General features: G+C 43.0%; 1 protein-coding gene across 2 annotated transcripts in view; it reads right to left on the bottom strand.

Moving 5' to 3' along the window:
* The window catches only part of prkcbb (protein kinase C, beta b), a 115,343-nt gene that overhangs the window by 45,965 nt on the left and 49,728 nt on the right, over positions 1–19,650 (bottom strand). For both annotated transcript variants that reach the window (XM_084072529.1, XM_084072528.1), the window contains exons 4-9: positions 17,188–17,299; positions 16,153–16,281; positions 6,445–6,601; positions 5,801–5,935; positions 3,890–3,986; positions 3,292–3,435 (exon numbers count right to left, since the gene is read on the bottom strand). In XM_084072529.1, coding sequence (XP_083928655.1) covers positions 3,292–3,435; positions 3,890–3,986; positions 5,801–5,935; positions 6,445–6,601; positions 16,153–16,281; positions 17,188–17,299 — 774 coding nt within the window. The remainder of the gene's footprint in view (positions 1–3,291; positions 3,436–3,889; positions 3,987–5,800; positions 5,936–6,444; positions 6,602–16,152; positions 16,282–17,187; positions 17,300–19,650) is intronic.

Here is a 19,650-nt window from a genome sequence, read left to right as displayed (position 1 = left end):
TGTGTGTGTGTGTCATATGGTGACAGTGTGACTCTATGTAAATACAAACTCCATGAATGTGAGACAGAGAAAGGACACCATCTGGCCAAAGAAACACAAGGACAAGACCAAGTCACATAAACCTGCAAGAACCTGTCACTCAAACACACACACACACACACACACACACACACACACACACACACACACACACACACACACACACACACACACACACACACACACACACACACACACACACACACACACACACACACACACACACACACACACACCACCAAGGTTGAAAGTGGTGTTTTTTTTTTTTTATATAATTTTTATCCCGCGATTTTTGTAACCCATTTTTTTCACCCGGTGCCAATTTCCTAAGTGATCCTGGGCGCTACACCAGCCCTACACCAGCGCTACACTAGTCCCCCACAGCCAGGGAGGCCAGGGCCGAGCTCATGCTTCCTTCAATGCATGAGAGCCAACTGACCTTCTTTTCACCTGACAGGGGGGAGTTTCCCCGGTAGGACGTAGCGCGTGGAAGGAACACGTTATTCCAACCAGTTCCCTTCCCCTCCATCAGGCGCCCCGGCTGTCATGGGGGAGGCGGTATAGCGACCAGGATTACTACATGTTTTTGTGAGGGTATTAACTACCCTAGGAGACACGGGGAGAACATGCAAACTCCACACAGAGTAGGCCCTTTCGCAAAGTGGTGGGTTTTTATACAGTAGATATCTAACCCAGTGGTTCTCAAAGTGGGGTCTGGGGACCCCCAAGGGTCCTTGGGGGGGTTCCAAGGGGTCCCCAGCAACATTTGTTGATATAGTGTCACAATCATTTTAACCACTTTCTCCATATATACGTTGGATATTCAAAAATGTACAAGCTCACAGCGCGTCACTTGCTTGTACTTCTGCTAATTTGTAGGCGCAGTATCAAAAAAGTTGTTTTGCAAAACTCAGCGTCCTGGTGAAAAATTTGGGTCAGATGTTTGGCTCTGGCATCCAGGGAGTGTCCGTGTTTCACAGTTTCGCTTTGATCGGGCCAACGGTGCCGGAGATTAGCTGGTCACAGACGGACAGACAGACGGACAGACACACCCGGACCGACAGACAGGGGGCAAAACATACTCTCGGCCATGCCTTTGGCCTGGCAGAGACAATAAAACCCCCAGTGATTAAAAAACAAAAAGCGGGATATCAAAAGCGGAAGCATGGATCCCCCAGCAAATCGAACACTCCATAGGCCGTCACTCATGAACTCTACCAAGACTCCCACCCACCCACCCATCCACCCATCAAGCGTGCATGATTGGTTATTTCAAATCCTCCCCCTAGACAAAGTTAAAGTAGAATAACAGTTAACGGCCTGAAGCTGCTTCTCTTATCGATTTCGTCTCTGTCCGTAGGGCAAGAAGACAGGCCCATATGCAAATGACCAGCTTCTCCCAAGTCAAATCAGGATACAGCCAATTTTCCCTCTCTCTTGTAAATTCACTTTTGGACTCCTATCGAGTCTGAGTCACTTAAACGCTCTTAAGTAACTTGCCCTGCTAAGCCTGATAGCTTGACTTAGTAGGCGTGCACAAGTAAACTATTTGGATCAAGACCACTACAGCTGGCAGTGACCCACTCCACTGCTATCTTCGTCTGTGACCAATGGTTGCTACAGTATGTGCTACCCCTCCTCTCCTGAAGCAAGAACTCCCTCTATATTATCTTGGTAACATGCTACATTTCTTCAATCTACTAGAACAGAGTCCACTCCACCATCACCAGAAAGTCCACATCTGTGCCGCAAGATGTCCGTCTGCTTCGACGAACCGAGGCCTAGGGAAACATCAACAGCCAACCACCACTCCAACATGGAGATGTCTCCAGCCTAAAGATACTCTGTTGGTTCAGCAAGCACATGTCTGGCTGAAATACTCCGAAGATAACAAAAGATCAGCTCAGTAAATTGAGCTCATGTCTACAGCATTAGATCATCTATTGAATTAGGACTAGTTTATCATAAGTCTTTAAGTTAGCCGTTGCCCTTTTGTCACCTTCTCCGTATTCACCCGTTTCATATCCTCAGTTCAGGTTCTACATCTGCTCCTATTTCATATTCCGCTCGTTGCATTGACCATGAAAGGCTATACTTGGGGTTACATGTTTGTGACCCTCCTGACTTCATCTGAATAGATTGATTCAACTCTAGACACGCTTTCAACCATTGATTGTAATTGCTTTATTTCACTGCATATTGTTATATTCTAGTGTGTGAACAATTGAAGAAGTAGACTTGCTTTAATATAGGGGTTATGAACATTGTGTTGCTCTGTGTATGTCTGTTAATGAATTACACAATTTTGTCTCTGTGTGTGTGTGTGTGTGTGTGTGTGTGTGTGTGTGTGTGTGTGTGTGTGTGTGTGTGTGTGTGTGTGTGTGTGTGTGTGTGTGTCCGTTGAGCTGTAAGGACAACAGTAGAGAGGCGGCAGCAGTAGCAGCAGCAGCATTATAATATAGATATCCTCAGACACACTGAGATAAAAGAGCAGCTCTGAGACCAGCAGCCTCCCACGCACACACACACACAGTGTGTGTGTGTGTGTGTGTGTGTGTGTGTGTGTGTGTGTGTGTGTGTGTGTGTGTGTGTGTGTGTGTGTGTGTGTGTGTGTGTTTACATGCGTGTGTGTGACTCATGTCTCTCTACATTGACGTATATGTGTGACTTTAAATGCCTGTTACCATGGAAACAGGAGGCTGCCGCCACACAGGTTTGGTACAGACAATGGGTTCTCTCTCTCTTTCTCTCTTCCTCCCTCGCCCTGTCGCTCTCTCTCCCCCTTGTCTGTCGCTCTTCTTACTCTCTCTCTTTTTTCCTTTATATCGCCCATCATTCTTCCTCTCTCCTTCTCTTTATTCATCTCTTTCTGCTCTTTCTCTCTCTCCATCAATTCTTCATTCCTTGCCTCCTCTCTCTCACACACACACACACACAGCTCAGACATACACACTAGACAGATAGACACACATACACCCACACACCCCCGTAGATGCCTCTATGAATAAACATGCACACACATACATAATTAGAATTTACAATTCAGGCATTTAACAGACACTCTTATTCAGAGCGACTTACAAAGTGCAAGGTCGGAGTAAGTGACACACACACACACACACACACACACACACACACACACACACACACACACACACACACACACACACACACACACACACACACACACACACACACACACACACACACACACACACACACACACACACACACAGCAGCAGCAGCACTCACCTTGCCGAAGCTGCCCTTGCCCAGCACCATAAGGAAGTTGAAGTCAGAGAGTTTGATGCGGTCTCGGCTGCCATTGGCATCGAACCGGGCCGCAGCGTTGGCCGCTGAACCATCGCTGTTCTTGGTGGGACCGATCTTAGCTCTCTGAACAGCGGGAGAGAGAGAGAGAAGTTCTGCAATGTCTTTGAAGGTTAAAAAATCCCATATGTGTGTGGCGATAAAACGAAATTATTTTATACTTAGTTTAACAAACTATACATTAACCATTAGTGTTCAATGTTAGCATCAAAATGAGTTGGATGTTTTCAGTCAGTAATGGAAATGGATACAAATACTGAATGAGTAATAATGGCTTCTGCTAGCTTCCTCAAAATTGAGTTAGTACGTGCTGTCTTGCGGTCTCCATGTAGGACAGCTAAATCACTCATATTTATACAGAATTCTGGAGACTGTGTCTTATTGAGTGTCTGAAGATTGGGAACTTGAGGATGGAGAAACAAAGAGAGAACTCAAGCCCCCCCCCCCCCCCCCCACACACACACACACACACACACACACACACACACACACACACACACACACACACACACACAAACACCTCAAACTTCTGCCGTAGCTCCTCATTGCCTTCCTCTCCTTCAGGAGGTACAGGAACATTAAAGTACTCCCCCTCCTCCTGAGAAAGCATCTTAAACCTGGGAGAGAGAGAGAGAGAGAGAGAGAGAGAGAGAGAGAGAGAGAGAGAGAGAGAGAGAGAGAGAGAGAGAGAGAGAGAACAGGGTGAGGAGGAAGAGATGGGGAAGAGGAGGGCAAAGGCAGAAGAGAAGAATAAGGAGAGAGGGGGATAGAGTGAGAAAAGGAAGGAAGGAAGAAAGGAAGGAAGTGTCATGTTTTCAAAAATAGGTAGAGTATTGATGAGCTGATGTTGGCAAAACCTGTTAGCTTGTTAGCATGTATGTAGCACGTCAGCCTACAGTCACTGCTGGATACAAAGCATTAATAAACAAACGCATCCAATACAGACAACAATCAAAGCTTTATCTCTCTCTTTCTCTCTCCCTCTCTCTGTGTGTAGTCTGTCTGAGAGCTTACAGTGCCAGCAGGCACAGGGATCCGGAGACACACACAGATGGAGCAGCAGAGTGTGCGTGCCCACACACACACACACACACACACACACACACACACACACACACACACACACACACACACACACACACACACACACACACACACACACACACACACACACACACACACACACACACACACAGTGGATCTGATTTCTAATGGCATCTCTCCCATTCCACCTCAGATGCTGGCATCTCATTAAAAAAAATGACATGGTCATGTCAGCAAAAAGAGGAAGTGGGAGGGAGGGGGGGAGGGAGGGGGGGCCACAGAGATAGAGGGAGGAGTGATGGAGGACGAGAGAGAGATGACATAGGAAGTTGAGAGGACAGAGGATAGAGTGAACAGGCACAAAGAGCAAGATATAGAGAAATAGAAAAATCCTCTATCTATGCCTCTGTATCTTGGTGAGAGAGAGGACAAACAGAGAACAAGACTAAGGGCCTTACTTTAGGTGAACTAGCATGTGGGGCGTGGTGACAGACTTTTGGCATTTTCCAGCCTGGAGAAGGCCAGAGTACAGTACCCATGGCGAAGCTGCGCGGTGGGTTGGATTAGCCAGAATTGACAGTATAATCAAGAAAGTGTGTTGCAGCAGGTGGATTCAATCATGACAAATCTAATGATTGGTTTTCATGACCATAAAGAGCAGTGCACTGTGCTCGTTTTTTTTAATGGAAGAAAAGCCTTGGAAACATAATTCCACCCGAGAACAAACTGATGTCCTTGTGCAGGAAGGTGCAGAGTCATCATACAACAAATCTACGGCACCAACAAATCATCAGACCACAGAGATTAAATGATGTAAAAAAATCTTAGGAGTAAATAACAAATGCAGTTAATACTGGATGTCTGACACCGTTTCTGTGAGAAGCGTTACTCAGTGTAGAACCCAGTTCATAAGCCTGATTCATAGTCAACAAATAATATATATGGACGGATGCAAAATGATATTGCTGCAGTGCACACACCTCCTACACTAGGTGGATGTCTGCACAGGTCTGCTTTGAGTCCTCCATCTAGGAGGCCTGTGCAGCACTCATTTTATTGTGTCCGTGCGTATCTGTCTGTGTGATCTGTCCATTAAATGGTGTCTGTAAAATGAGTATGCTTCCTGTACACTGAACTATGAAAGGCAAAAGTACGCAGTCAGCTGTACGTGTCTGCTCCCTGTTTTAAACACCACACAGGGCACATTAAGATGTGCTTCAATGATGTCCGGCAATGAGAAAAACAGAACCTTCCATTTGTTACCAACCACACCTCCATGTCTTACCATCCATCCCTCCCTCCCTCCCTCCCTCCCTCCCTCCATGTCTTACCATCCATCCCTCCCTCCATGTCTTACCATCCATCCCTCCCTCCCTCCATGTCTTACCATCCGTCCACTCCTAGTTTGTGAAGTTCAGAGATGCCAAATGACAGAGAGCCCATGAAGTCATTGCGGCTGGTCAGGTCCCAGTCCCACACCTCCACCGACAGACGACGGTCCTTATCGTACTCCTTTAGATGGCTGCCACGCACACACACACACACACACACACACACACACACACACACACACACACCTTTATTATTTATTGCTGGTGTCCCCGTTTCGGGATTCAAAAATCTGAAATGCAACACCGTCATAGTACGGAGGATGTGCATGGAGGTATAGGCTGTAGCCTCACTGACCAAATGCACTGTCTGTGTCACATCTTACAATGTGGGCAGCTCAATCTTATGATTTTAATCATATGGTTAAGATTACTATGGTGAATATAGTTATAGACGTCTAGGCTAATTGCGGTGGTCTTACAGTACAATACACGGCACAAAATGTTATCCATGAGTACAAGTGTAAAAATATAATAGTGTGGCAACACATTTTAACAGTAATATCCTGCAAAAAAGCATTTTCATATTTTGGGGTTGTTAGTTTTATCACTTCGGAGCAGCTGACAGTGTTAGTTGACGTGTGTGTGTAGATTGAATTGCAGTTTGCTCCCTGCTCTGTGACAAAGTGTAAAATGCTCTTACAACTTGAAGGTCTCATTCCAAGTGGGGTTGAGGTTGCATTTGATGGTCTTGGTTTTCTGTTTGCTCTCGCTGCGCGGGTCTGGGATCAATTTGAGTTTCACATAAGGGTCTGACAGGCCATTAGGGTCCATGGGAACCAGGTTTCTTGCCTCTTTGACTAGAAAGAGAGTGAGAGAGAGAGAGAGAGATGTGGGAAGGGAGTCAGGGTAACTGAATCGGAGGGCCACGAGTCATGTTGTGTTATGAGTACATATTGTATTACATAAATTGTTGACTTTATGGATGGTGCACAACAGTGTCTTAGCATGACACCATTTCACAGCTGTATGTACTGTCTATACTACACTGCATTAGAGGAGAAGGGCCAAAGCACAAGAAACAATACACCCCCCCCCCCCCCCCACCCCAAAAACAAACAAACACACACGTCAGAAGACCTCCCAATTAGGTAGGGGTGTGGGTTGCCAGATCGGTCCGCAATGACCATGTAGACAGATGAAGGTTGCCAGTTCCAACACTAATCCCTTTTTTATATGTCTTAGTTATTGGGCAGTAATTGTATTCCAAAGAATAATCCCTTGTGTTTAAATGGTGTATATGAGTGTATGTGTGTTAGAGAGAGAGGGGGGGGTTGCAATCAGGGCTCTAGAGTGTGACCATGAGTGAATAAACATTTTCATGGGTCACACCAACGCGCCTGACATTTAGCAGGTCTGTCTTTGTGTGTGTACAGTATGTGTATTGTTTCGACCTGCAAAAAGACCTGCCCCTACTCTACCTCCGAGTGGCTCTGACCGCGATATTCTTCTTCGCTCAAACAAATAAATCATGTGTGTATGTGTGCAGTGTGAAACTGCACCTTGTACTCCTCCCCGAGTGACATCACAACTATAAAACGCCAGTAATTAAAAAATGAAGAGAACTATTGATTACTATTGATTCATTCATTGTTTTTTTGTTTTGTTTTTTTCATCAAGAAAAATGCTGTGGTGCCCGTTATAACTGTGAGACCTCATTGCTGGAGGTACCCGCTCCACCACTTGTCTCTTCTGGTCCCTGGTAAGATGCCATATCCTGAACCAACACCTTCAGTAGAGATGCCCTAATCTGACTGTAAAAAAAGCCATAACCTACAATACAAAAAGGCCAAATACAGTATATGCCTTGAATGGCTTGTCCAATGGCTCAGATATGATAAAATGGGCAACATTATACATTGCATTTATTGCAAAGAGTGTAGCCAAAGCATGGCTGGGAACGGTGCTTTTGTTGCGTCGGAGCATCAACGTTCCGAATTGAAACTTTAAGAAAAAGTGTCTCCAAGAAATACAACCTGTGTCGTCATGAGTGGTCAGCAGAGCTGACAGAGACAAAAATGTTTTTGGTGCACCTCAAGAAGAAAACGGTTTTATTTGTCACTACTACTCATACAGGTACAAGAAGCTAAATGGAATTTGGTGAGGTCCGCAAAGTACCTCACCAACAATAATAATAAAAAAGGAAAAGTAAGATAACGCAAAAAAGATCATGTGCTGATGCAAAGTTAGGTACACTAGTGCAATCAATGTAAAATGCTAGTCTGGAACCCGGGCAGATGTTGTTGCTGTTCCAAGTTGTGAAGTTGCATCCAATTACCAGAGGCACAGCACGGCTGGAGTTGCTGTTTCTGAGGCTGTTCACCAGGGACACACACATACACACACATACACACACACATACACATATACACGCAGACACACACATGCACGTACACGCACACACTGCATCATTCACTCACGCACAGGAATATGCACAATTCGAACACGCGCAAACTAGAAATGTAACACAAATAAATCACTCACATATGCACACACAAATTCACACGAGCCCACCCACGTTCGTTGGTGCCCAGTCATAGACACATGCATGCACACACACATACACATAGTACACTGCACAAAGCACTTATGCGTTAGCAGATGTAGCTCAATAATGAATGTGTTTAATGTAGTTTTTCAGCAGACATGACAGGCAGCGGCTTGGCAGAGTGCGCTAAAGCTAAAGTTAAGCTACAGTAGGTTAACCAGGTCAGGGTCCAGAATCAGATCATGTGTAAATTAAAATACAACCACAAATGATTGTGGGGAAATTGGATTTCAGAAGAATAGTGTTGTCTATGTTTTTCACTGGTTCATTACTTTATAATTACTGTATATTTAGAATGTAGGGGATTAGGGCAGATCCTGTATATCAGCATTGTCTCTTGAAGGATAAGTAAAAAACAATTCAACACATTTTCCTACTTGTTTCATTTATACCGACTGCATACAAAATAATATAAAAAATGATGTCACTCGATCCAATTTTGAGTTTTTTGTAATCGCTGCAGTTATCATATGCAATCTGATCGGGCCAAATCAGACAAACCTTAATTGTAAAAAGTGAAACCAAACAGAATAACACTACAAGTACACTGAGATTGTGGCCCGGGTTGGCCAGTATTGATTATGTTTTATTCAAAGCACATTACCATTCTCCATCCTCCTTGTAAAAAGTATGAAATCTTTGAAAATTTGCCCAAAATAGGTAGACTAGGGTTAATGGGGTTAAATGCACTATTATTAGTGGAATGTTGTGTGGTCTTTGTTCAACCTATTATTGTGCTGAAATTGTGTGTGAAACACTTAAGGTAGGGTAAGTGATATTTTTTGGTTAAAACAAAAATGATTTTGTTAAAAGGTTAAAGCACTATATTCTGATAGTAATCATTGCTATAGAGTGTTTGTTCAGTAACAGGAGTCTCCCCGTCTCTCCAGCTCTTTAATACAGTTAAAGAGCTGGAGAAAATACATTTTCCGGTAGGTGTCAAAATCTCAGCCAATCAGGAGAAAGTACCCATTTTTAAGCTTCATTTTTTATAGTGTTCCAGTTCCAATTTTGCCTGCTCATTTCTTAGTGTCATCACTTCCAATTTCACTTGTTTAATCTATATCCTGATTGAGTTCTCTATCCTGATTGGATAACATAGTAAATGAAACTGAAACGAAAATGCATTTTCTGTTTTATAAAGAGCTGGAGAGACAAGGAGACTCCTGTTACTGAACAAACTCAGAATATAGAGCTATTTAACACTTATTTTAACCAAATAAAATCACTTACCCTACCTTTAAACTATTAAGTCCATGACATTGTATTTGACAACTGCGTGGAAGGGTGTGTCTCCTGCATGTGAAGTTCTATTCTATGCTGAAAGAAGCGACAGCATTTCTAACATAACTTATCAGCAATAATGGAAACAACTGAGAACATAGGACCCAGCCCTATAAGGAAAAAGAAAAAAAAGTAACTAAAACAAAAACAACATACTTATCCTTTTAAGAGACCATGCTGGTTTTGCTAGCCTAAGCTCTTCCAAAGCCCTGGGGACCTGATGGGAGGGATATTAAGTTAATGGGGATTTCATGCTGTAGCGGTACTATGCTAAAGCTAATCTCCATGAGGACCAACAGGCCTCAAGGCCTCAGAGGAGAAGGTTCATAAATATTACATGGTGCCTGTTCAAGTGACCATCAAAGGCCGCTTGGCTGCGAGTAGAAAGCAAGGAGTGCAAAAGAGTGTAGCATGCTGCACACTCTCACAGGACACTCCTGGAGAGAGTGGGTGAGGGTGTGCTTGTACAGTACGTGTGTGTGTGTGTGTGTGTGTGTGTGTGTGTGTGTGTGTGTGTGTGTGTGTGTGTGTGTGTGTGTGTGTGTGTGCAATTGAGTATTTAATTCTTCCCTAAACGTCTATATTGTCGGTGGTGCACTCAGAGTGCCCGAGTCTAATTCCTGCCTGCATGTGTGCGTATGTGCACAGCATGTACATGTATGTGCACATGTGTATCCTTTTGTGTGCATCAGTGCATGTGTGTCTTTCCCATGCAGTATCGTGTAAGCACAAATGTATGCATACAGTATGCATGCATGCACTGTATGTGTGTGTGTGTGTGTGTGTGTGTGTGTGTGTGTGTGTGTGTGTGTGTGTGTGTGTGTGTGTGTGTGTGTGTCTCTGTATGCATGAGTATTTGAACGCGTAAGACTGAGACAGCATGTCTATATGCATGTATGCATGCATGATTTTCACGTGTGTATGTGAAAGTGTGTGTGCGTGTGTGTGTGTCTTCGAGGGTTTAGAGTGCACAGCAGCAGAACACATGCAGAGCACATTGGTGTGGGCGTTGACAGCTCAGCCTTATTTCATGTGGAAGCGAATCCTAGTACCCTACTAGGTCTCTTATGTACTGTCCTGTAGCCTTACCTCGCTCAATGTAAAACCTCCATTAGTACTCTAACTAGGTCTCTTATGTACTGTCCTGTAGCTTTACCTCGCTCAATGTAAAACCTCGCTACAAGAACAACAGTACAGCGGCGGTGTAGCACACACGTTATCAGTAGGGACTCTAGTACATTCATTATTTCCTTGCTAGCTTGTGACTACATTGCTTTGAACATTCTGCAATAGGGCTACAACTATCAATTATTATTATTCTATCGATTACTTTTTCAATTGTCTAATAATCGAGAAGTTTGTTTTCTTTACAGATATATTTGTTTTTCTATAGCAAAGTATTTAAGCGTTATTTTATACTTTGTTGTACAACAGTTTCTTACTTTTTTTTTTTTAAATAGCCGATCTACAAGCTCACAACGCATCACAGTGAGATGCTTAGGGAGATTGTAGATCTGCTTTTTTCACTATTTTTTTTTCATAAAGAAAGCTTTTCGCCTATAATGACATGCCCAAAATAGCGAGCAATTATGAATCGATTATTCTATTAAATTATTGATTAGTTTGATTAACTGTTGCGCCAGACAATCAGCTGACTAGTCCAAGCTACTGTAGTAATGTGAAGAGACTATGTGTGCCTGAGCAATGAGCATTATGAGTGAAATTGATATATCTAAGTGAACGTTGCAGTGGCCTCCACCTTAACCATTAACACTGGTGTTCCTAAATTTTATTGTCTCCTTTTACCCCCTGTCCGTCCGTCCGCGTGTCCGTCCGTGTGTCCTGTCCGTGTGCGACCAGCCAGCTAATCTCAGGCACAGTCGGCCCGGTCGCTGCGCAACTGTGCACACACACTCCCTGGATGCCAATTCAGAACCTCTGCCCCAAATGTTTCACATGGGCCTGTTATAGCGCCACCAGGAGGCCGATTTGTGCAAAACCCATTATTGTCATGCAAATCGGTATAAAGTATCTCTATAGTCATGTGATCAACACGGATCTGTCAGATTTCCCATATTCCATCCTGATTGGCTAAGGTTGGCTTCCAAAGTTTGTAGGATTGGTCCGTTTTGAACAAAATGCCTCAAACTATGCATGCAGCTTGCGATTTCTGTGCAATTTCACAGGCACATTCCCACTAGGCCGAGGAAGAAATGCCACCCTTTTCACATTGGCCTGTTATAGCGCCACCAGTAGGTCTAATTTAGCAAAACACATTTTTGGAACAAAATGCATCAAATCATGAATGCAGTGTTCGATTGCCGTGAAAGGCCTAAGAATAAATGGCACCCTTTTCACATTGGCCTATTATAGCGCCACCAGGAGGCCACAATAACGTACCTGACCTGGCGGAGACCTGTGCTCCGAGGAGCACTTTTTCTAGTTTTATTTTCAAATTTAAGGTTATTTTCAATAGCTAAAATAGAAGATCTACAAGCTGACAAAGCATCACAATGTGACACGTTGTGAGATTGTAGATCAGCTATTTTAGCTATTTGTCGTAAGATGAAATATATACCACTTTAAATGGTTAAGTCATGGGAGCCAGTTTGGATACACCCATAAGCACTGTAATGTGCAATAAGACAGCAACCATAAAACGTGACTCAACAGTACAAATACTTATCTTAGTGAATTGGCAATGTAGGCCTGTCTATATATCTACATATTCATATACTACTGCAGAATGACTCCAAGTGGACCTGTAATTGCAGTGCAAGAGCAAACTGCTGATGGCACCACACTGACCCCTGTGGACATCAAACTGTACTACAGGTCCCTCCCATCCATTCTGATTCTGCTCTCTTGCTGTAAGCTCCAAGCACATACAAGAGGACCTCCTCTTCACTGTTCCAATGAAACAACCCAAATATTAACAGAAAATAACCCAGGGACGCGACACGATAGGTCAGTTGGGTGGACTCGTCACCGTTTCAATGTGCTGTACCCCCAAATTCTGTCTATAATATGGTTGTAATGTTGTTAATGTCCTCTACTCTTTAGAGGTAGAGGACATGAAAGGGAAAGTTCACCCCCAAAATGTTTTTTTTTCTATCGATTAGTCACCCCATGGAGACTTGAATTCATGGATATTCTTTTGTTTTTGTCGCATTCCTAAGCCAATAATTTCATGACCGGAAGCGGCTCCAGTAGGAGACACAAAGAGTCTCCTTTGTGTCTCCTACCGGTACCGCTGCCTACCGGTCTGCTGGTCATCAAATTATTGACTTAAGAATGCGACAAAAACAAAAAAATATCCATGAATTCAAGTCTCCATGGGGTGACTAATCGATAGAAAAAAATACATTTTGGGGGTGAACTATCCCTTTAAGACCCGAGGCTGATTCTACAAATGCCTTCTAAATCAGTGGTTCTCAAACATTTTCGTGCCAAGGACCCCCAAATTGATATCCCATCTGAAAATGTTTTGTGCCAGGGATCCCCAGAAGAGAAGATTTGTGTTAAAACAAATCTTTTTTTCAAACACTTTCAAGATTTTTCAAAAATGTTCAAAAACAGCAAGGTGTGAGCTTGAATACCGTGTCTGCTATTTTTGAATAGCCAACGCTAAAATCTAAAATGATACAGATGCTTTCCCGGTTAGAACACAATACAATAGGAGAGAGCTACAGAACAGCTGAAACCCCATTATTCCATTCTATTCACATCTCACGTCTTTCCAATCAGTGACACTTGTGAAGCTTAATAAAATGTGCAGGCCATTTTGCTGCTGTGTTTGCAGTCTGCGTGTGTGATAACAGGGTGTTATCTGTTATCGGCTTCCTTGGTCTAAACGAATAAATCCCAACCAATGATTGGTCTGCGGAGCGTGGGAACCACAGAGAGAGAGAGAGAGAGAGAGAGAGAGAGAGAGAGAGAGAGAGAGAGAGAGAGAGAGAGAGAGAGAGAGAGAGAGAGAGAGACTTGCACCAAAATAGGTTTGTTGAAACGACCAGTAACTTAGGTTTATTTCCAGGACATCTACTGTACCTACATCTACTGTAACAGTTTTTTTTAAAAGCTGCCAGATCATTGTTTGAATCTGACCTGCAGCTGGAGACCAAAGGTTACTTGTGTTGTTTTCACATAGGAACTGATCTTAACCCCCTTTTGTGATACAGATCTTATAATACTGATTACTCATTGGTTAATTTAGATTCTGTCTGTCTGTCAAGAAACTGATTCTGTAGTCAGAAGTACAAAACAAGGAAGAGGACACCTTTCAAATTCAGTACCCACATCTCAAAAAATGTAATCGTGTTCAGGCTAATAGTCTTACACTAGGCTATATTTGGAATATTTATAGATACATTACAAAAAACATATTTTTGTATATAGTTATAAACGGCTAATTCTATTCCATGTACATACAGTAGTAAGTGGCATTTGAGTCTGGGAGACTGGTTAAACTTGTCAGGAAGCCATAAAGAAAACACAACCTGATCCTCTACTGCCATCCTGAGGTATGGCATGGTACCACATAGTCTGCAATTAATTAAAAAAGGAGTATGTTGAGGGCATTTTCCCATTTTATATCATAAGTACAAGTTATTTGCAGGAATTAAATGCTGGTGGCCCACTGCCTCCTCTCATTAAGATGGCAGATATAACACTTCTTTAGCCCAGGGTGTAGAGGAGAAATTGAGTAGCTCACGATAGGGACACAGTCAACATTCCTACTCTAGTCTTGTGGAACACCCGCAGAATTTTACTCAACACCAAATTTGAGTCCGAATGCAGCTTGAGAAACAGGTCAACGCACACATGGACAAAGTGCATTATACTGTGTAATAATTCACAATCCTTCCTACTCCTGGTAAAGACTCTAGATGTGTCAGTTCCTACTCCTGGTAAAGACTCTAGAGATGTCATAATACCAACTCCAGGTAAAGACTCTAAATATGTCATAATACCAACTCCTGGTAAAGTCTCTCTAGAGATGTCATAATACCAACTCCTGGTAAAGACTCTAAATGTCTCAGTTCCTACTCCTGGTAAAGACTCTAGATCAGTGGTTCTCATGTCAAGGACCCCCAAAGTAATATGTATTTGGCCACAGACCTCCATTTGAAAAGAATTGAGCCAGGGACTCCATACAAGATTTGTGTAGCACAGCAGACCTTCAAGCGCAAGGCAACGCGTTGGGAACTTGTACATCTGAACAGATTTTGATGCTATTTTACTTTAACTCACCCTTGGGGGTCCCCGGATGGGCCCCACTTTAAGAACCACTGCTCTAATTCCTACTCCTGGTAGAGAGTCGACTCTACTGCTACTCCTGGATGTTTCAGTTACTGTATGTGTATGATGATGTTACGGCCTGCACCTCTGTATATCCACCAGCAGGGGGAGACACAATACTACAGGTTGTTCTCCCTTTGTCCTAATTCTGCACTGTATACATTGTAACCAAGTTTTAAGTATGTAATACATTCACACAGTGTCAAAATGTCATACAGTATACTTCACAATGTGGCCTGTGTACGTATACAATTATTGCTGGATTTTTAAGTGTTAATGGATACTAGTCCATTCATTGTCTATGACATGTAATGCGCAGTGGAAGGAGCAGAGCTACGCACGGGTGGAAAAAGACGATAATTAATCAACTCTCGTAATTAGGATCATCGTCTCAAATGTCTCTAAGAAAAATGACCAAAAAAACTGTCATGAAAAATAATTAGAAAGCAGATGGTTCTGCTGTTTTGTATTAGATTTTTGCTGGCTTTTTATGCTGTAAAACTTTTGAATGTGAAATTGCTGGTAGTTGTCACAGCTTATTGACTTCCATCAACACAACACACTAATGCCAGATTTTATCAGGCATTAGCTGAAAAGCTCACAAAACATTGTGGGCTTGTAGATCTGCTGTTTTTGGTGCGCGACACGGCGCACAACTAAGTATAAACCAGACATAACATCCTGTCTCATTTCCTGTTAGTAAAAAATTGTAGTACATGAATCTAAGAGCTAAAATATTATACTAGATAGAAGACCGGCTATTTTGGGTACGCGACACTGTGCGCAACAAAGTACATCAAGTTCTTAGGCCCAGTCCACACCAATGATTCGCCATCCAGCAAAACCATTGCAACATGTTGCAGAGAGATATTGCAGCGGTCTGAATTGCCCCTGTTGCAGGTTAGAGCTGTTTTGTAAGTAGTTGCACGTTGCAACTTGTTGCACAGGAATCGTTGATGTGGACTGGGCTATAATAGTGTCAGTATATCATTTTCACCATACTACACCTACTGTATTGTACCGATTAGTTGAAAAAAACGTTCTTATTTTGATGGCCGTAAATGTTGACAGTGCTGTAAAGTATAATAATATAGTATACTATTGGGACACAGATTATGTCATCCTGTTCAATACTACTGTGTGTGTGTGTGTGTGTGTGTGTGTGTGTGGGAAGAGAGAGTGGAGAGGGGAAATAGAAGAGGGTGTGAGTGTACTTACTGACGACAGTGAGCACGTTGGTCTTGATCTCAGCAGCGATATGGATTCGACCCATCCTCTCTGTGTGGTCCGTCCCACACAGACTGGGGACATTGGCCACACAGCGCTTATGGATGTTCATCATACAGTCTACCACACACACACACACACACACACACACACACACACACACACACACACACACACACACACACACACACACACACACACACACACACACACACACACACACACACACGAGCATGTTGTCACTGTTGGGCAGAAACCTTGTATCTCTATATTCCATCTTTCCTTTTTTATATGATTTTTTTATCCCACGATTTCGCAACCCTTTTTCACCCAGTGCCAATTGTCTAAGTGATCCTGGGCGCTACACTCCCCCCCCCCAGCCTAGGGAGCCCAGAGCCGAGCTCATGCCTGTCATGGGGGAGGCGGTATAGCGATATTGTGAGGGTACCTACCCAAGGAGACACGGGGAGAACATGCAAACTCCGCACAGAGAGGCCCTTTTGCCAACCCCACCTAGGGTATGGGCACTGATGACGCGGAGGAGAGAACACGCCCCCCAGCGCCCACAGCGTCCCTGGTGAGAATCGAACCCAGGACCTTCTAGCTTTGAGGCGACAGCGCAACCGACTGCGCCACCGTGCCCCACCATTTTCCATCTTTTTATGTTTTTTCATAAATTAATCTGCATCGTTGTGGTTTGAGGGTGCTGATCAGTATGAAGCTGATACCAATGGAAAGGTATTTGCAGATGCTGTAGAGCGGATATGTGATCATGTAAACTAAATGGTACTGTACCCACTATATCATGACTGATATTAAAACATTGAACGTCCCTCCCATTAGTGGCCCGAACTATGTGGCCTTCACCTTTACTTACAGATATTTGCTGCTACACAGTAAAATCGTCAGTGTTAATTTATCCATTTGTACACTCTGAGTTCCATTTTTGATTGTACTGTATACTGTGTGTGTGTGTGTGTGTGTGTGTGTGTGTGTGTGTGTGTGTGTGTGTGTGTGTGTACATACGGTCACATCTCATGCCCTGGTGTATGAGGCCGTAGAGCAGAGAGCCACAGTGGTCACAGAAGGTGGGACTGGAGTAGGTGTGGATCTTAAACTTATGTTTCGCCCTCGGATCCTGAAGAAAGAAAGAAAGAAAAGTTTAGAGTCACTCAGTGGCATCATTTGTGGTCCCATGGTGTTGGCGATTCCCATCCCTAGCCTTTGCACAGCAAATTAAGTTATTTTACACATATTTTCTCCACAAAGTTTTTGCAGATTAATCTGATGGACGTAGGTTATGTTGATTATGAGCACATCTACAGTAAATCGACACCCATCCATCTATGTCTACATGTGAAACACACATACGGTAGATACGTGTTGTCTTGTCTGCTAGCATACCTTCATTATCCTACAGTAAGTCACTTTTTTTTGCCACCCTCTATTTTTTTTCTTCTGAAATGACACCTCTGTAGTCACTGCTGACATGAAGGATCCACCTCTTTATCCCTCCATCACACAATCTGTCCACCCTTACTTCCCTCTTTGCCTCTACCGACCAAATCCATCCCTCGTGCCCCATCTGTTCTAGTCATCTCTTTGTGGTCTACCTCTTCCACTCTTATCTCCGTCCTCTCTCTCTTTGCAGAGCACCTGTTCTGTCTTCAGATCATCTAGCAATCATAATTCATACATAATCATTGATCCTCTCCTCTGTTTCTCCTCTCTTTTCTGTTGTACACACACACACACACACACACACACACACACACACACACACACACACACACACACACACACACACACACACACACACACACACACACACACACACACACACACACACACACACACACACACACACACACACACACACACACACACACACACACACACACGGGATGTACCCACACCCATACACAAGAGTGCAGCTTTTTTAAACTCATGTAAATGCTGTGCTGTGACTTGAAAAGGGGAAGCGCAGGTGTTATTTCCCCTTTTTGACAGCACAGCCATAGCAAGTGTAACTAAAACAGGTGTGTGTGTGTGTGTGTGTGTGTGTGTGTGTGTGTGTGTGTGTGTGTGTGTGTGTGTGTGTGTGTGTGTGTGTGTGTGTGTGTGTGTGTGTGTGTGTTGCACTTGGAGTCATGGTTCAGTGGTCATATACACCTGCAAGCACAGTAAAATCCTCAGTCTTCATTTCACTCTGACAATTTTCACATATTTGTTTCCATTTGTACAGTACATCCTCTGAGTTACAAAGGGATAAATGAACACCGAGGATTTTACTGTGTGAGCGTGTGAGTACCCCGTTTCAGTGGTTGTTTTTGCTCTCTGATGCTCATATAAAGAAACTTTACATTTCAACTACTGCAACTCCCTCCTTGCTGCTCTGACAGCATGCTCTCTCAAATCCCTACAACTGACCCAGAATGTCGCAGCACACATGGTCTTTAACCTCCCAATATTTTCACATTTCTTCACTTCTGTGATCACGCCATTGGCTTCCGATTGCTGGTCGCAGCATCCAGTTCAAGTCACTGGTGATGACCTAATAGTGATCAAGGGCATAGTACTGTTCCCACACACTACGATTAGCAAACACAGAAAGTCTGCCGCTTCCTTCCCTATGACTCACTAGGTTGATTGGACAGCGCTCCAAGCATCCTATAGACTTTTCTCCCACTGGCTACCAAGCTGTGGAAGGACCTCCCTCCATCGGTGAGGATGTCAGACTGTTGTTCTATTTACAGTAGATCAATCAGTTGTGTTATTTAGATAGGTGCCATGTTTACTTGTTCACAGTTATTTAGACAGATTTATGTTGTTTGGTTGATTAGATTACAGATGCTAAATATAAGTAATGTAACCACAGAACCCAGGCCAGGGTTCTATACTTGGTCCCCTACTTTTTTCCCTCTAAACAAATCTCTTTGCATATTTTTACAACAGTATGACAATTTTGATGTGTACCATCCTAGTTACTTTGTAGCATATAATTGTTTTCTTAACACTCCAAATTACTCGCCCATTCATTCATTTCAAATTCATTAAGTTTGTTAGCATACAGTTAACCCACAGTTGGGTTCAAACCTCGATTTTTGGGACATGGTTCGGTTTCGGTACAGATTAAACAAATATTATGTTTTAATAATAACTTCAATAATAATATAATTCAATACATTTTCAAAAGTCTCTCTTCATTTTGCTTATCAGCAATAAAAATGTTTTTCCTTTTCCTTATAATAAAATATACGAAGTAGGGTAGGCCGCCCACACAGTCAAACACGAACAGAACCATTCAGTCCCATGATTAACAATGTTCAGCCATTCCATTTCAGTGTCTTGAATGAAGGCTATAACACAAATACATAAATATAAGTAATACTACAATATAAAATTTCATACAATAACCCTGTGTTCCTCTAGGCCCTGATACACATATCCGTTTTTTTTATCAATATCAACAAGCAACATCAATTTCAA

This window comes from Gymnoscopelus microlampas (genome assembly GCF_963454915.1).
Source record: "Gymnoscopelus microlampas genome assembly, chromosome: 11".
NCBI classification, from domain to species: Eukaryota; Metazoa; Chordata; class Actinopteri; order Myctophiformes; family Myctophidae; genus Gymnoscopelus; species Gymnoscopelus microlampas.
Note: the sequence above shows the minus strand (reverse complement) of the source record. Positions and strands in the feature narration are given on the sequence as shown.